The 16,317-nt window shown below is 33.9% G+C and overlaps 1 protein-coding gene across 1 annotated transcript in view; it reads right to left on the bottom strand.

Moving 5' to 3' along the window:
* The window catches only part of XIRP2 (xin actin binding repeat containing 2), a 247,932-nt gene that overhangs the window by 44,563 nt on the left and 187,052 nt on the right, over nt 1-16,317 (bottom strand). The window contains exons 6-7 of the mRNA XM_053698393.1: nt 11,990-12,102; nt 1,893-11,391 (exon numbers count right to left, since the gene is read on the bottom strand). Coding sequence (XP_053554368.1) covers nt 1,893-11,391; nt 11,990-12,102 — 9,612 coding nt within the window. The remainder of the gene's footprint in view (nt 1-1,892; nt 11,392-11,989; nt 12,103-16,317) is intronic.

Here is a 16,317-nt window from a genome sequence, read left to right as displayed (position 1 = left end):
TGAGACAACTTCCCAATTTAATTTTAGTCTCTAGAAAACTTCTTTTAATATGAATTTTCTAATGATTTTTGCAATTTATCCAATGTAACAGCAGTACACACATGAAAAAACATACAAGCCAAATGTTTATATCCGCTACATAATTTGAGCTCTAATATGTGGTGGATTGAAATTAGCATAAAAGAAGAAACTAAGAACTAAGCAAGTTTAATTCATAATGTTTCCCAAATGTCCATATTAAAAATAAACCCGTTCTGCTATTCACCTCCAACTGCCACATGACCAAAGGATAAAACCCCCAACTTAAAAAAAACAAACAGAAAATGTATTGAAAAAAAAAATACTGTTTAAAAAAATTAAAAGCTAAAAAGGTCTCAACCTACAAAACACTCCATTCTAATTACTTTAGAATAGGTGTTTTTTAAGGATTTTTTTAAAAATGAATTGTATTTTTTTAAGTACATTTTTAATAGTAATTTTTAACACTGATTTTCATTTTAATAACTTAGGGGGTTTAGGGAGTTTTAGGGTAGGAGTGAGTTAAGGCAGTATTTTAGGATAGGGTGAGATTAGCTGGGTAGTTTATGCTGGGGAGTTCATGGTAGGAGGGTTTAGGTTAGAGGTCAATTTTGGGATTTTAGTATATTGAAGAGTTTAGGCTGGGGGGATTGTGCAGGGGTAATAAAGACACTGTTTCATTTTGACTTTCATGTTCCTTTAATGACAGCTAGCAAACTGCACTTTGTCATGCCTTTGTGAGTGTATGTATTTATCTACATGTGTTTAACAAAAATAACCTATTCAATTTATTTTATGCACTATGTTGCTCCATTACATATGGGCAGCAGACGAACAGGATTCCACTGCCCGTATGTATCATTACACGCTCAAGTGAGTGTGTAAAGCCCGCCCCTTCCCTCGCACGACCAATTGCGTAAAAGAAGGGACTGTTAAAGGGACAGTCTACACCAGAATTTTTATTTGTTTAAAAGATAGATAATCCCTTTATTGCCCATTCCCCAGTTTTGCATAACCAACACAGTTATATTTATATAAGTTTTACCTCTGTAATTACCTTGTATCTAAGTCTCTGCAGACTGCCCCCTTATTGCAGCGCTTTTGACAGACATGCAGTTTAGCCAATCAGTACAGACTCCTAAATAACTCCACAGTAGTGAGCACAATGTTATCTTTATGAAACACATGAACTAGTACTGTCTAACTGTGAAAAACTTTCAAAATGCTCTGAGCTAAGAGGCGGTTTTGAACGGTTAAAAATCAGTGAGCCTACCTAGGTTTAGCTTTTCAAAAATACCACCAAGGGAACAAAGCAAATTTGATGTTGTTTAAAATTGCATGCCCTATCTGAATCATGAAAGTTTAATTTTGACTTAATCACAGATTTCTCCTCCCCACCTCAGCAGTGGTGTAGAGTGTAAGTGTGGTGTAGAGTGTAAGAAGCAGCTTCTTACACTGCGGGAAGCAGGCTCGCATATGTGAATCTGCCCTGAAAGGGCTCAGGAGCAGCTTTCACTGCTTGGTACATGAAGCCCTGAATTTTGTTTAATAGAGTGCAGATAATATTCCTGTAGGTTTTGTAAATTAATACAATATCAAAGTCTAATGTAGAAAAAAACCTCATGATTATAATCCTGTATTTTACACTACAACAGTCAATGTTAGTCACAAACACACACACACAGCTTATCATTAAAGAGGAGACCTTTAGAGAAAGAGAGTAAGCTGGAAAATGAAAAATCACTGCAAAATTTCAAAACAAAGTTAGTTCCACACCGTCATATAGTGTTATCTATAGAATAAAATAAATATCACAGTGCAGTGCAAACATCTTAGTTAGTTAATGCTTCATCATAACCTGCATGCCTGTTTACCGGAAATAAATTCTTCCTGATGAAAGCTACTTCTCATTTCAGAGGTGTCAGAAACTGTATAACCAAGACTTTTAAAGACTCTTTCACTTTCTTCCCACGTCTTTTGAAAATTTTTCATTAATTCCTCTGGGGATTCAGCAGCAGAGATGTCTAACATATGACCTGATATGACATCTTCATATGTTGGGGGAGCATGTTTGAAATCAAATCCAGGTTTTACACTTTCAGAACTTTGTGGTACTCTTAATCTTCCCGATTTCTTTTCTACTTTGCCTACACCAGAAACTTGTTCAGAGATGGATATTGTTTCAGAGTGCATCATGGGACTGAATAAATGGTCTGTATTGTCATGGTGTCTGTTTATATATATTTGCTTAGAAGCATTTTCTTTATTGCCCTTTATTTGTCTTATAGGGACAGTCCTGACTTTACCTTTATTGAAATCCTGGGGGGAAGGTATAGTTTCAGGGGCAGATCTATTGTTTTCCTGGTAGGCACTCTTGTTTACAGATTGGTTAGCTTTGTTTGTGTTAAAATTAATATATTTTGTTTCACTTTCAGCTGTCTTGTGACTCTTATCTTTTTTTTCAAATTTAAATTTTTCATGCAAAGTGGGTTCTTCTCTTTTGAAGAACTTTTTCTCTGTTGATTCATAAGAATGTATATTAGGAATCTCAATTTTTTTTGTAACTGAAACAACATCCAAGCTATCGATGTCTTGGCCCAGCCATTCTGAAGTATGTTTTGAATCTTTCTGGGTATGAACTTTATGTACTTCTGTTTTTTTATCATCTTCATGAACTTCCTTCCTTGCCTTCACTATGCTGACAGATACCTCATTTGCAGGGGCAGTTGTTGTACAAATAGATTCAGCTGCATGGCTTTCAATTTTCAACTGTCTGCGTAGAGTAGCAGGGGAATGAACAATCTCACACTTTTTTTCCACTACTATTGGAACAGGGGTGACTGCTCTAGGTTGTGCTTTTCCATGAGACAATTTTGCTGTGGTGTCTTTTAGTTTTGCAAGTTGTTCGGAACGACTTTTTTGTGGTAATGGGGAGGAGGCAAGTTTAGGTGTGACGGATCTGCGTGGTGGAAGGGGCACTGCTGAAGGTTCTTTTTGTTGAGGAGATGCACATTGTGGATGTTCTTTCTGAGGCGATTCTGTACGCCTTGCTGTAGATTCTATCGTTATATAGGTAGGGGAAGGAGATCTCATTTTCAAAGAAGGTGAACATGACCTGAAATCTGATTGTTTAATGTTGCCAGCTACTCTACTAAACTCATTACTAACTTTTGTTTTTTCTTGAATTGCTATATTTGATTTTTCTACTTGTTTGGAGAGATTTTTTATTTGCTTATGTGATATCCCAGAAATTGTGCTAGATTCATTGCTACCTTTTGTAGTTGAGGAACCTTGTATTGCTGCATGTATAGTGTCCTCTAAAGATGACTGCATCTCTAGTGCATAGTGTTTAATGAATGATATGTGCTTTGTAATCTCATCTAAAGAGCATGACGCTGATATATCAGCTATGTCATTCTTTTTGTCTGCACCAATCAACCATGAGGGGACAATATTTAGAAAAACCTTAAATGTGTTCTTATTCAATGTGTTTGGATTTAATTCAAATTGATTCACTTCTAAAACAACTTTCTTCAGTTCCTCACATTTTCTAAGGCACTCTATTACATCTGTTTGCTTAATTTCCTTTTTGTTTTGTGATTCCATAGATGATAATAACAGCTGTCTCTTTTCTTTAATTTCATTTTTAGATTGTGTTTCATGCATATGTTTGTCCTTTACAATATTTTGGGTAAATTCTTGTTTTTCTTGAACTTGTTCTTTTTTTGCAGTTGACTCTTGGTGTGTTTTGCTCTCCACAATTACCTTGGGCTTTTCAGGGTGTTTCTTTATGTCAAATGTTTTTCGCCTCACTGAGGTATCTTTTTTAACCAGCTCTTTTTGTAGTTGGGGTGCATATAGAGATTCATTTTCTTTGATTACAGAAATATCTATATTCCTGTTGGGTGCTTTTGTCATTTCTTCATCATTGGAGGTGATTAATACATTCATGGATTTACCTATTTTTTGTTGTTCTGAACTATGTGAAATTGATTGAGTATTTGATCTCTGGTGTATGTTCTTTTCACATAACTGCACACTTTCACTCTTATCAGTCACTCTCTGAGCAACATTTTTACTTGATTTCGTGCTGTCACCACTTTTAATCTGTTTCAAATTAATTTCAGACTTGTTAGGCTCCAGTGAGCTGTTATTTAGAGTTTTAGCCTCAGGTTTTGAAGAAACATCCATACCTTTTGCTTGAGCAACATTGTTTGCTTGTCTTGATTCATTGACTATGTACTGCTGATTTGTTAATTCTATTGCTTTGTCTTCTTTAACCACCTTAGTTAATTGCTTCAATTTTGTTTCCTGTGTTAATGTTTCACTTTTTAGAAGACTGCTTGCATTCGATGTTAAGCTAGACTTTTGCATGGTTACATGATCATATGCATTCTGGTGTTCCCCTTTCAATATTAAAGAATCAACTGCATTAGAAAGACATACTTGATTCTTGACATCATCATTTGCTGTCACTATAGTATGTGACAATCCACTCAATGAAGATTTTGTGATTTCCAAGTTTTCTGCTAAATTATTTTTTTTACAGTCAATGTCAAGAGATGCAGGCACAGGAAATATGACTTTTTCCTTATTTTTTTCCATCTCTTCTCTTTGCTGACGGTATTTTTCTTCTGCGATCATAAGTGGCGTTTTAAATTTTCTCACATATGGTTTTGGCTTCGTTTGTGGAGTGTCGGTTCTTAATGCTGGAGACATTCTTGGTGAAAAAAACACCTTTTTCTTGGCTTGTAAAGTTTCTTGGTGAATTTGTTCTAATTCACGATCACATGCTATCTGTTCAAGATCTTCTGCATTTAACTGATTACTGTTTGATGTTTGTTCATATACTGAAAATGCTGTTTCTTTATTGGTTACATTAGTTCTATTAACATTTTTAGCTTGTGAAGTGCCTGTTTGCAATGCTGGTGATACACTTGGCGAGAATAACACTCTCTTCTTGGGTTGCAAAGTCTCTTGATGAATATTTTTAATTTCACGATCACATGCTGATTGTTCATAGTCTTCTGCATTTGTGTGACTATTACTTGTATTTTGTACATACACCAAAGATGTTGCTTCTTTTCTATTTTTATTAATTTTAACATTTTCCATATCTTCTAAGCTATGCTTTATTTTTACATCTGGCAATATTCCTAACGAGATTAACTCTTTAGATTTGGGTGTCACAATTTGTTGATGAATTGTTTCTGATTCACAGATAGATTCTGAATGTTCTACACTTTCTCTGTTGGATTGATATGCACTGATTTTTTGTTCATATTCTGATGCTGATGTCGTCTCACTGAATTGCTTGCTTATAGCAATCTGATTAATTGATGTATCTCCTTTTTTATGCTGAAAAACAGGAAGTTTAGACTTGTGAGGTACCACAAACCTTTGTTTTTCTGTAGGCTTACTAACATGTTCAGTTGTAAAGTCCTTATGTGCAGCCTCCAACTTCTTTACAGAGGAGTTACCAGTAAACAATTTTGACTGTTCACTATGTGAGCTCACATGATCTTGATGACACAGAGAACTCATTCTCTTATGAGCTGATTCTGTGTACTGCACAAGGGGTGGAGGTGTTAAGGGTAATGGTGGAAGAACCTCATGATCAAGTTTGTCAGTTACTGGTGGAGGTGGTGAAGGAAAATGCTCAGGTTCAGCACTTGACCTAAATGATGGCAAAATAGGCTGTGGTGGTGGTGGTGGCGATGGTGGAAGTAGAATACGACTATCAGATTTTTCTTGATCTTTCACTACCTTTCTTGACTGTAAATAATTCTTCATTAGAAATTGACCATCTGCTTGATAAGAACCAGTTTCACTTTTTTCTATAACTTTTTGTATACATTTCTTTTCATAAGCATTCGTTTTCTTTTCATTTTCTTTTCTTGTTAGATTCATGTCCAAGACGGTATGCACATTCTCTGCATTTTCAATGTTATTATTGATAGAATCTAAAACTTGTGCTTGTTGGATGTTTACTTCATTTCTTGCAAGAGTTTTTCCTGAATGCTGATTATGTTGTGTCTGCTGGTTTGTCACTTGTTTGTGAACATGATCAGATACCTGATAGCTTCCTCTATTAATCACATTTCTAGCTTGATGTGATTCAGTGGATTTAGAGGTATTAATACTGGATGACAGTTTTGCCTTTTGCATCACCTTGTTTTGATTGATTATGTCTGTAGATGCTTTTCCTTTGTCTTCCTCACTTAATCCTTGAAGTAAACATGTTTTTCCTTCAGCTATTTGTTCTGCAGTTTGAGCATCAGACAATGTGCTATGCTTCTTCCAGACTTTATTTGTTTCCAATTGTTTTACTTTCACTTGTTTTTTATCCACTTTGCAGAATGTTTCTCTGCTATCAATATATTGTCCAGAATAGTCATTTTTCTTTTGCATTCTGTCATTTTTTAAATTAACATCATCTAAGGCATCAGATGTTTCAGTAAAATTTTGATGTAATGAACTTTCCTGATTTCTGCAAGTATTTTTCACCATTAAGAGCTGTTCAGAGGGGTCTGCATCTTCTATAAGTATTTTATTTTTACAGTGAGCTTTGTCATCAGATTGGAAAAGAGTTTTAATTGTACTTTGAACATCACCTTCAATACTTGCTTTTCTGTAAACAGTTTGAACTGATGGCTGTAACAAAGTCTTCATAGTACTTTTTACATCTCCCTGAACACTTACTTGATGTTGAACATTTTTCTTTTCAGCAGAAACATTTATCAGGCTTTGCACTGCAGCATTAATGTCGCCTCTGATTACACTTTCTTTCTCCACTTCCTTTACAGACCGCTGTGCATCTTTTAATGATTTCAATGTCGCCTCAAGGTTTCCATGAATAACTTCCTCTTTAGCAAATTTTGATGTCACGTTTACAGCTTTTTCAAGAGAATCAATGGTTCCTTGAATATCACCAGGGATGACATCTGGCTTTTCTATATCTTTAATTTGATACTGTGATTCACTGAGTGACTTCAGTGTTGCTGGAAGATCAGCTTTAATGATCTCTTCTTTCTCTACAACTACAGTCTGATTTATGGCTTGACTAAGTGAATTTAAAGTTGCTTTCAAATCACCTTTTGTAATCTCTTCTTTATTTATAGCGAGAGATTTATTATCTGGCTCTGTCATAAAAACTTTAACTGTATTGCATACATCTCCTGGGATGATGTCAGCTTCATCCACAGTACGCTCAACTTGAAACTGATGCCTTTTTAGCAATAATTTGGTACCTTCAACATCACCTCCAATTATTTCTTCATTTTCTTTAATAATTTCAATATCATCTGAGGTTTTTTGTAGTTTTCTTAAGTAATCTAATGCTCCAGATTCAATGCAAGTTGTGTAAAACTGGACATTACCCCTTTCTGAATCATCTAATTTTACCTTTTCAAAATTTTCATTGGATGTCACATAAGACTTTAAGGAAGAAATGGTTCGTTTAATGTCACCACCTACAACTTTATCACGTTCAATTTCACTGCTGTCATTTTTATTAAAAAGTGAATATACTGTCATTTGTATATCTCCTTTCTCATTTTCTTGAATAAGTATTCCTTGTTTTACAAAATTGTCACTACTTAAAAGGTTTTTGATGGCTTCCTGTACATCACCTCTCACAATATCCTCTCTTTTAAGCTGGAGATCACTTGAGCAGTTTAACAACTGAGATTTTGTCAACTGGACATTACCTTTTTCTTCATCATTTAATAAAACCATTCTTTCTGAGGTGCTGTTTTGTGAAAGTAAGTTCATCATTATGTTCTGAAGGTCTCCTCTTATAATTTCTTCTCTTTGAATTTCTGGAGATTCTTGATTCATGAGTAGATATTTGGCCATCCGGACATCACCAATTTCATCTGCTTCTAAGATAATTCCATGTGATTCAACTATCTTACGATTGTATAATTCTCTTAATGTTTCTTGGATACTTTTCCCAATGATTTCTTGCCTCTCAATTTTGTGCTCATTAAATTCATGCAGAGGTGTTGTCTCAAAGAGCCAAGTTGTAGTACTCACATCTGCCTGTGGAATTTCGTCCTTCGTTATCGCTTTCCCACTTTCATCAACTTCTCTGATTGAGTCCAAAGATTGGTTTTCAAATAACCAAATAGCTTCTTTTACATCACCTTTACTGACATCCTCCATGGTCACTGTCTTTATATTTTGATAATCATCTCCATGAATTTCACATATTTTATGTGACTCAAATAACCATGTTGATGTTTTAACATTTCCATGTTTAATTTCACTTATGCTTACGGTTCTCACAAACTGATTTTTATCTTGTTCTTCTTCAAAGAATTGTTTATTGGCCTGAACATTACCCCCTTGAATATTTTCAAGTGAGGAAATATTTTCTTTCACATGATCAGAAATTGTATCTAATGACTGTGTTTCAAATTTCCATCGTACAGAGCTAACATCTCCCTTTTGAATATCTTCTTGGGTGACAGCCTTAATTATATATATGTTTTCTGAATCATTAAAAGAATCAAGAGGTTTTGTCTCAAACAGCCATCTTGTTCCACGAACATTATTATGAGATACTTCTTCCTTCTTTACTGTAGTTACTTCGTGATAAAATCCTTCCTTGTCTTGAATAGCATAAAGAGGTTTTGTTTCAAACATTAGTGTGTAATTTTTCACATCTCCTTTTATTATCTCATTGTCACCAACAGTTCTTATAAGATGGTCTTCTGAAGTTTCATGTTTGATTTGATCTAATGAAAAAGTCTCAAAAATAAAACAGCCCTTTCTCACATTACCACCTTGCACATCTGTAATTGCATAGGTAGATTTGTTTTCATTTTGGTCTGCATTTATCTCATCCATAGAATGATTTTCAAACAGCCATCTGCAGTTTAAAACATTTCCATTCTGGAGATCCTCAGATTTCATTCTTTTAATTTTTTGTAAGACCTCTTCTGAACTTGTACTAATTTTATCTAGTGACTGGTTTTCAAAAATATATTTCATTGTAGAAACGTCGCCTGATTGTACATCAGTTTCAACTACTCGTTTGAAATCCTTTTTTTCTTCTCCCTGGATATTTTCCAAATTCTCTGTCTCAAAAAGAATACAGACAGTTTGTACATCTTTACCTTGGATTTCCTCCTTATGAACAGTTTGCAAGCTAACTGATTTTTCAGATTCATCTTGTATCAAATCTAATGACTGAGTTTCAAAAAGCCAGGTACACGTTTTTACATCTCCTTTCTGAATGTCATCATTATTTCTGATTGTATCATCTTTTTCGTAAAGAGTTTCCATTGGCTGAGTTTCAAATAGCCATTTGCACTTCTTAACATCTCCTTTAACAATATCATATTCTTTAATTACTTCTTCATCTTCTACATTACTAAAGTATTTAATTGAATCTAAAGGTTGTGTTTCAAAAAGCCACTTTCCTGTTTTTACATCCCCTGATTGTATTTCTTGAGATGATATTCCTTTAATAAGCTGATATTTTTCAACACTTTCAACAAACTGGTCAATTGGTATAGTTTCAAACATCCACTGACAGGTTCGTACATCACCTCGTACAACTTCCTCTTGACGTATTGTCTGAACTTCATGATAATTTCCAAAACGATCTTGAATTGCATATATTGGAGTTGTTTCAAAAAGTTTCGTGTTAATTTTTACAGCATCCTTATCAAAATGTTCGACATTTATTTTGTGAGGAAGACTACATTTTGACCAATTTTCTGTTTCAAATGCATTTTTACAACTACTGAAATTCCCTCTATGAATGTCATCAAGTTTTACTGTTCTAATATATTCTTTTTTTTCCTCCCTGATCTGTTCAAGGGGTTTTGTTTCAAAAACCCATCTTTGATGGCGCACATCCCCTTTCTCCTCTTCAATTGTAACTACTTGTTTAAGCCTACCTACTTCAACATTTTCTTTGAGTTCATCCATTGGAACAGTTTCAAATAAATATTTTGTATTACTGACATCTCCACCTATTATTTCTTCTCCAAGCTGAGGCCTATCATTAGAATTGTCTTTTAAAACATCCATTGGAACTGTTTCAAAAAGCCAACATTTTTGGTACACATCAGCACCAATTACAGTTTCCTTTTCAATGAAAGAATCAGCTTGTTCTTTTATTGTGTCTAAAGGATTGGTTTCAAAAAGCCACTTTGCTCTTCCAACACCCCCTTTAACATTTTCTTCCATAGATATCCCCCTGACAACCTTAATTTCGACTTCCTCTTGATTAATTGTGTCCAAAGGTTGGGTTTCAAACAACCACCTTGCAGTTTTGACATCACCCTTCTCAATATCTTCCCTGCAAACTGTTTTAATTTCCATTACTTTACCTGAACTGTCTTTAAGGAAGTATTTAGGTTCTGTTTCAAACTGTTTTACTGTTCTTTTAACATCACCTTTAATTTCTTGGAGCTCAGATCTAAGTCTCAGCAAATTTATTTCATCTACGGAACAAAGTTGGCTATTAAAATGGGTTTCAAATAAATGCTTTCTGGTTTTTACATCACCTTCTCTAATATCTTCACTACCATCTGCAATTTCAGATGTGTATTTTTCTTTGTAAATTTTATTCAGACCATCTAATGGCTGTGTTTCAAACAACCAAGTAGCTGTTCGAACATCTCCCCTTGCAAGTTCAGGAACCTTATCAACATTGTCTGAAGAACTAGAAGGGTCTGTACTTAATGCATGAATTGGTTGTGTCTCAAACATCCATGTTGTATATTTCACATCTCCTCCAGCAATAATTTCCTGCTCACCAATACTTTTAATATGACTTTGTTCTGAGGATTCATCTTTAATTGTATCCAACGGTTGATTCTCAAAGACCCACCTCATAGACTGTACTTCTCCTTTCAGAATTTCATCCCATTCCAGATATTCTCTTTCAGGACTAACACATTTTTGTTGGCTATATCCAGCATTTTCAAAAGCATACTTAGCTTGCTGTATACCACTTTGTTCATTCTGACTAGCCCCAATATCTGAAACTTCATTATAACTTTCCTTTTCTAAATTCTTTCTAACTTCTGGGTGAATGTGCTTATATAAACGTTTAAGTTCAAAAAGGTTTCTTTGCTTGGAATACAAATCTTTGGATACAGTGGTGCCATGTCTTTCTATAGAGCTGAGAGGTTCTGGGGACTGGGAAAAGTCTGCCTTTTCTGATGACTGTAAAATATCTGGGGGAGGTGGAGGAAAGTCTTCTAAACTCCCAAAATTAGAACAGCTAGCATTAACTGAAGATGAAGTATGTTCTGTTATAGCTGTGGTTATTTCTTCATATGCTCTGCTTGCTGAGTCATTGAGGCTGGTGTTTACGATTGGCCATTCAAACTCTGGATAGTCATAATGAATCTTTAGGGAACAAAATGCATATGCTTTAAATTTATATTGGCTAAAATTACTCAGTAAGGGTTTGGCAAGTTAGTTTTCATATCATTAAAAGGTAGCCAAAATTAAAATCTCATTTGCAATTTATATTGTACATATTTCAAATATATATTCTAATGGAGTTCCTAATTATTTATTTTTTACAGCAATAAAGAAATGTTAGCAGATGCTCTTGCAATATGCATTAGGAAGACCACAGTAACTGTTAGATTTGTTCTTCACCTCAGTACTCTGAATCATTTTATTATTTCCCAAATGTTTAACATTGAGAAACTGCTGAACAAATACAAATGTATATCAGTTGGAAAATAGTATTGTTTTTTATGTAGAGAAATAATATAAAGTTTAAAGCAAAGGAAAACAAAGATATAAAAAATAATTTTCCCCATGTAACAGAGAATATTTTTTCCAAATGATAGTAAATATTTTGCCATATAATAAAAAAATATATATATTTATTATTATTATTATTATTATTATTATTAGGCATTATCTTATATTTTTGAACAGCAATAAAAAATATATATTCTTGGATGCTTCCAATTGAAAATTGAAATAATACCTTTGCTTGTTTTCCTTCAGAAGAAACATTTTCACAGGTACTTTTTTCCTTGAGAGATCTTTCAAATTGATCCTTAAGCACTTGTGTGGAATTCTTTGGCATTTCTTCAAAAGCTGCAAGAAAAGGACAAATATGTACAGAGTTGCTTTGATACATGTGATCACAAATGGAGCGATATCTTTCTGCGTGAGTCGGCTACCACGCATATTACAAGTTGAAAGTACAAAAAGAATAACACAATATCACTATTGCTTTAAAGTTCTCCCCCATAGACTTCAACCTAAGACACATACTCGTGCACTAACCCACATTGCAATAAGCCCTCTTACTCTAATAACCCCTAAACCACTTCATAGTCCCCTGCAAAGTACCTCACTACACTATTAACCCCTAAACCACCACACCCCCCATCGCAAAGATAACCCAATACACTTTTAACCCCTTAACCGCCCCTTTCACAGTATCTAAAACAATTATTAATATTTCTTAATAAAAAAAAGCAATAATACATAATGTGACTTAAGATAAATAATTCTTTATGTGTGCTAACCCGACACTGCGTTAGACCTAAAGTGCACAACTCAAATCGCGTTACACATATTTTACATTACAATGTACTTCACATAGAATTTTGTTTAATTTTTTATTATTAAATATATATTTCTATATCTATCTTTTAATGTCAAATATATAGTTTCTCAAAAAAATAAAAAAATAAAAAATATATAGCTATACTTATATATCTATAGGAATAGATATAGAGGTATAGGTATATATATACATATATATATATATATTTTAAAAAAAAAAAAAAATAACATTTTCCCTATGTAAAGAACATTGGAACGTGAAATATTTACAGTAAATATACAGTAAAACACATTATTAAATATTATAATTGAATTATTATTTACACACACACATATATATTTATATATATATATATATATATATATATATATATATACATATATATATATATATATATATATATAAATAGCTCTTTGCAGTCAAATGCATGACCATATACTTTTGAACCCTTATAACCTCATAAACCTTTTTATTAATATCTATATGATTTTTTTTTCAGATAGTGTATATTTATGAACCTGAGGCACGTTAAATTTGATTGATTGAACACGTTACAATTGTAATTCACACACAAATGAATGTGCCCGCAATATTCCAATATCGATTGCTCATAAACGTTAGCACGCCTCATGTAATCTAGCCTTGAATGTTTTGGTGTTATGACTTGGAAAAAAAAATATTTTTTGAATCTTAACTCTTCAATTATTATCTTTCATAGCACATATTTTCTAGGGCCAAAGAGTGGCCCATTTAGGTAATTGAAGGCCTTTTTATATTCAGGGACAAAGCATGTGTCTAGCATTACTTATAATAAGTGTTCATGCTATGCCTCTCATATATAAAAATAGAGGATCCCACTTTCTTTTTTATTTAAGCATACAGTGTGCAGTCTACACAAACCAGTTTGACTTGTATAAATGCTTTATCAGTCTGCTTTTAATTACTTTGAGCAATCGTAATGTAATTAGACGAGTTTTGTGTGTAATTTTCCCACTGTGTAATAGTCTGTAGTATCCTCAGTAACTCTAACATACATTTATGTTTGAATACTAACTTGTTATATATATGACTATTTAATATTCCTGTTCTGTGTACATTTGAACCTGAATAAAATAAAAATATATAAAAAATATAAATATATGCAAAAAGCTACTTGAAAGGGTTTTTCTTATGGTTTGAATTAAAAATGTCAAATACTCTTAATGCATTAACTACTTTACTTTAGAATTGATTAGATTCGCCATGTGAGACAGTTTGCATGGATGATTCTAATAAACTAGAATAGACTCTACTATCAGTAGGTTGTTAGACATTGGTCTTGACTCCTCAAGGGCCTTATGATACTTGGATGGATTACAAACATACATACAGAGTTGTGCAGTTACTAATTGTTTGGCTGGAATGAACACAAGAGATTAAGGGTCAGATTACAAGTGGAGCACTAAATATTGCTTAGCTCCACTAAATAATACCAGAGCATGAGAGTGCGCTTCCATAGGTTCCTATGGGAGCGTCATTTTCCTGCCGTGTCTCACCTCGTGCAGCGAAGGGGGTAAGTAGCACAGCAATGGCATCAAAATGTAAATATATATGTATATTATTATATACAGTACATATATATCTATGTAATAAATAGTTAATCACAGCACCACTAAAGCATTCTATCCACTGTCAAAAAAAAAAAAAAAAAAAAAATTGTATATATATTTAGGGTGCAAGAGTTTAGTAAAACCTCCAATTCTACCATCTACAAATAACAAAAAAAGGAACTCAGCACACCTCAATTTAGCAAAAGTGTAAATGCAATTTATTATAAAGTATCTAATTACAATTCTATGATATGAATCCACAACTTTCAGTCCATCCACACATGCAAACTACTTTCATTCATAAAACAATTGGATTCAACCCAGGCGTCCCTGGAAGAATCAACCAAGGCTCTCAGAAAACCGCTATTAATGTCTTAGAAAGTTCATATAAATGAAAAAGTGAACAGTCCCTTAGACATGCAGAACTTTCACAGTTATTTTGAATTTAAAATCTTTGATGCAATTTTTCAGATATGGTTGCTGTAAAAAGATTCTTTTCGATTACAAATATATCTTCTTATACATGAGATTTGAATAACATTTTGAACTCTGTAATCATTCCCTTGTTCAGCATACACCTTTTTATGATGAGTATAAGCACATTTATAGGTTAGTGCAGGACAAGACAGAAAGCCGTTAGTTCATCCAGCATATGCATTCAACTTTATGTTAACACTCAATATACTCCAAGGCTCTTTCCAAGTTCCCCTCTTTAAACCACACTTGCGGTTGGGTAGTATTCAGCCCGGGTATCGGTGCTTGACTATTCTAACAGTTCATGTTGTAACATATGCATAAAGTTTCTGACCCTTCCCAGTATTAGAGTGTTAATGAATTAAAGCGTCTCTAATGTGGTAGAAGCCGTGTGTTAAATCAGCAAGTGTATCACCAATCATCTGTATTGCGTCTGTATTAGTATAGAAGCTGGCCAGTTAGAACATGCATGTTAGTTAGCTTTATAATACTTGCGATTTCACATCCTTTTGAATAAATGGAGATGCCCCCGACTTTTATCCACTCATGCGGACGGGAGAACAAACACTTGATTCGGTCTTATGTCTTTATGGAACAACGGCTCTTTTCTGTAATCTTTTTGCATCAAAGTCCTTGTATCGACAAGCGGTTCAGTGAGCAGCCTTACACTCCGACGCGCGTTTCGGGACTCCGCCCTTTCTCAAGGAGTATACGTCATCATGGAAACGGCCTCTTTTAGAAAGGCCCAAGCGTGATTCTATTGGTGCATACACACACACCTATCTAATGCGTCACCCATTCAGCTATTATATGAAACAAAAATAATGTGACTAAAGACTATTTTAAAACTAACTAAATGTGATAATCTCACTACACGAGATTAATAATTATTGAAGCAGCAACGATGCAACAAAATGACACAGTTATCGCAAACCAAACGAACATATGAAAATAAAAGTTCGTTCTTAGTCTACATATTTTTTGTTACTTAAATATGTATAGGCCCGATTACACGAATATGATCTCTTTATAAGGGATTAAATTCTCACTCAACTTATTGAATATTATGTTAGATTCAATCTACCTGTATTGTTGCGAACCTAAATTAGACTCTATATCACCATTACTGTTTGCTGTCTAGGGTTGTAAAACAAAGAGAAGGGGGCAAAACAAATATCTACAAGGGGATTATTTTATGCAGACTATCTAAATATTTGTTATTGTGTTCTAAGATCCCATTGAATATTTATTTATGAAGGGAAAATCTTATTCATACGAAATGCCCCCAGGAAATATCTCTATTGAGACCCCTAGGTGACAGTGTGTCCAATTTTCTTATCCATTGGGCTTCTTTCTTGAACAGTGCTTTTTGTCTATCCCCTCCTCTCCTAAAAGGAGGGACATCATCTACTATTTGAAACCGCAATTGGCTTTTATTATGGGATGCCATTGTGAAATGATGAGATACTGGAGCATCCCAGTCTGAGTTGCCTATGGCAGCTTTATGTTGTCTGACCCTGTCACGGACACATTGGGTGGTCTCTCCCACGTAAGCAAATCCACACGGACACTTAATAACATATATCACATAGCTTGAGTTGCATGTGTATGTGTTTTTAATTTCTATCTTACGTCCAGTGTGTGGATGTGTCACAATATTACCTTTTATCATAG

This window comes from Bombina bombina, chromosome 1 (assembly GCF_027579735.1).
Source record: "Bombina bombina isolate aBomBom1 chromosome 1, aBomBom1.pri, whole genome shotgun sequence".
Lineage (NCBI taxonomy): Eukaryota > Metazoa > Chordata > Amphibia > Anura > Bombinatoridae > Bombina > Bombina bombina.
The sequence above is the reverse complement of the archived record's forward strand: the minus strand, read 5'-3'. Positions and strand labels throughout refer to the sequence as shown.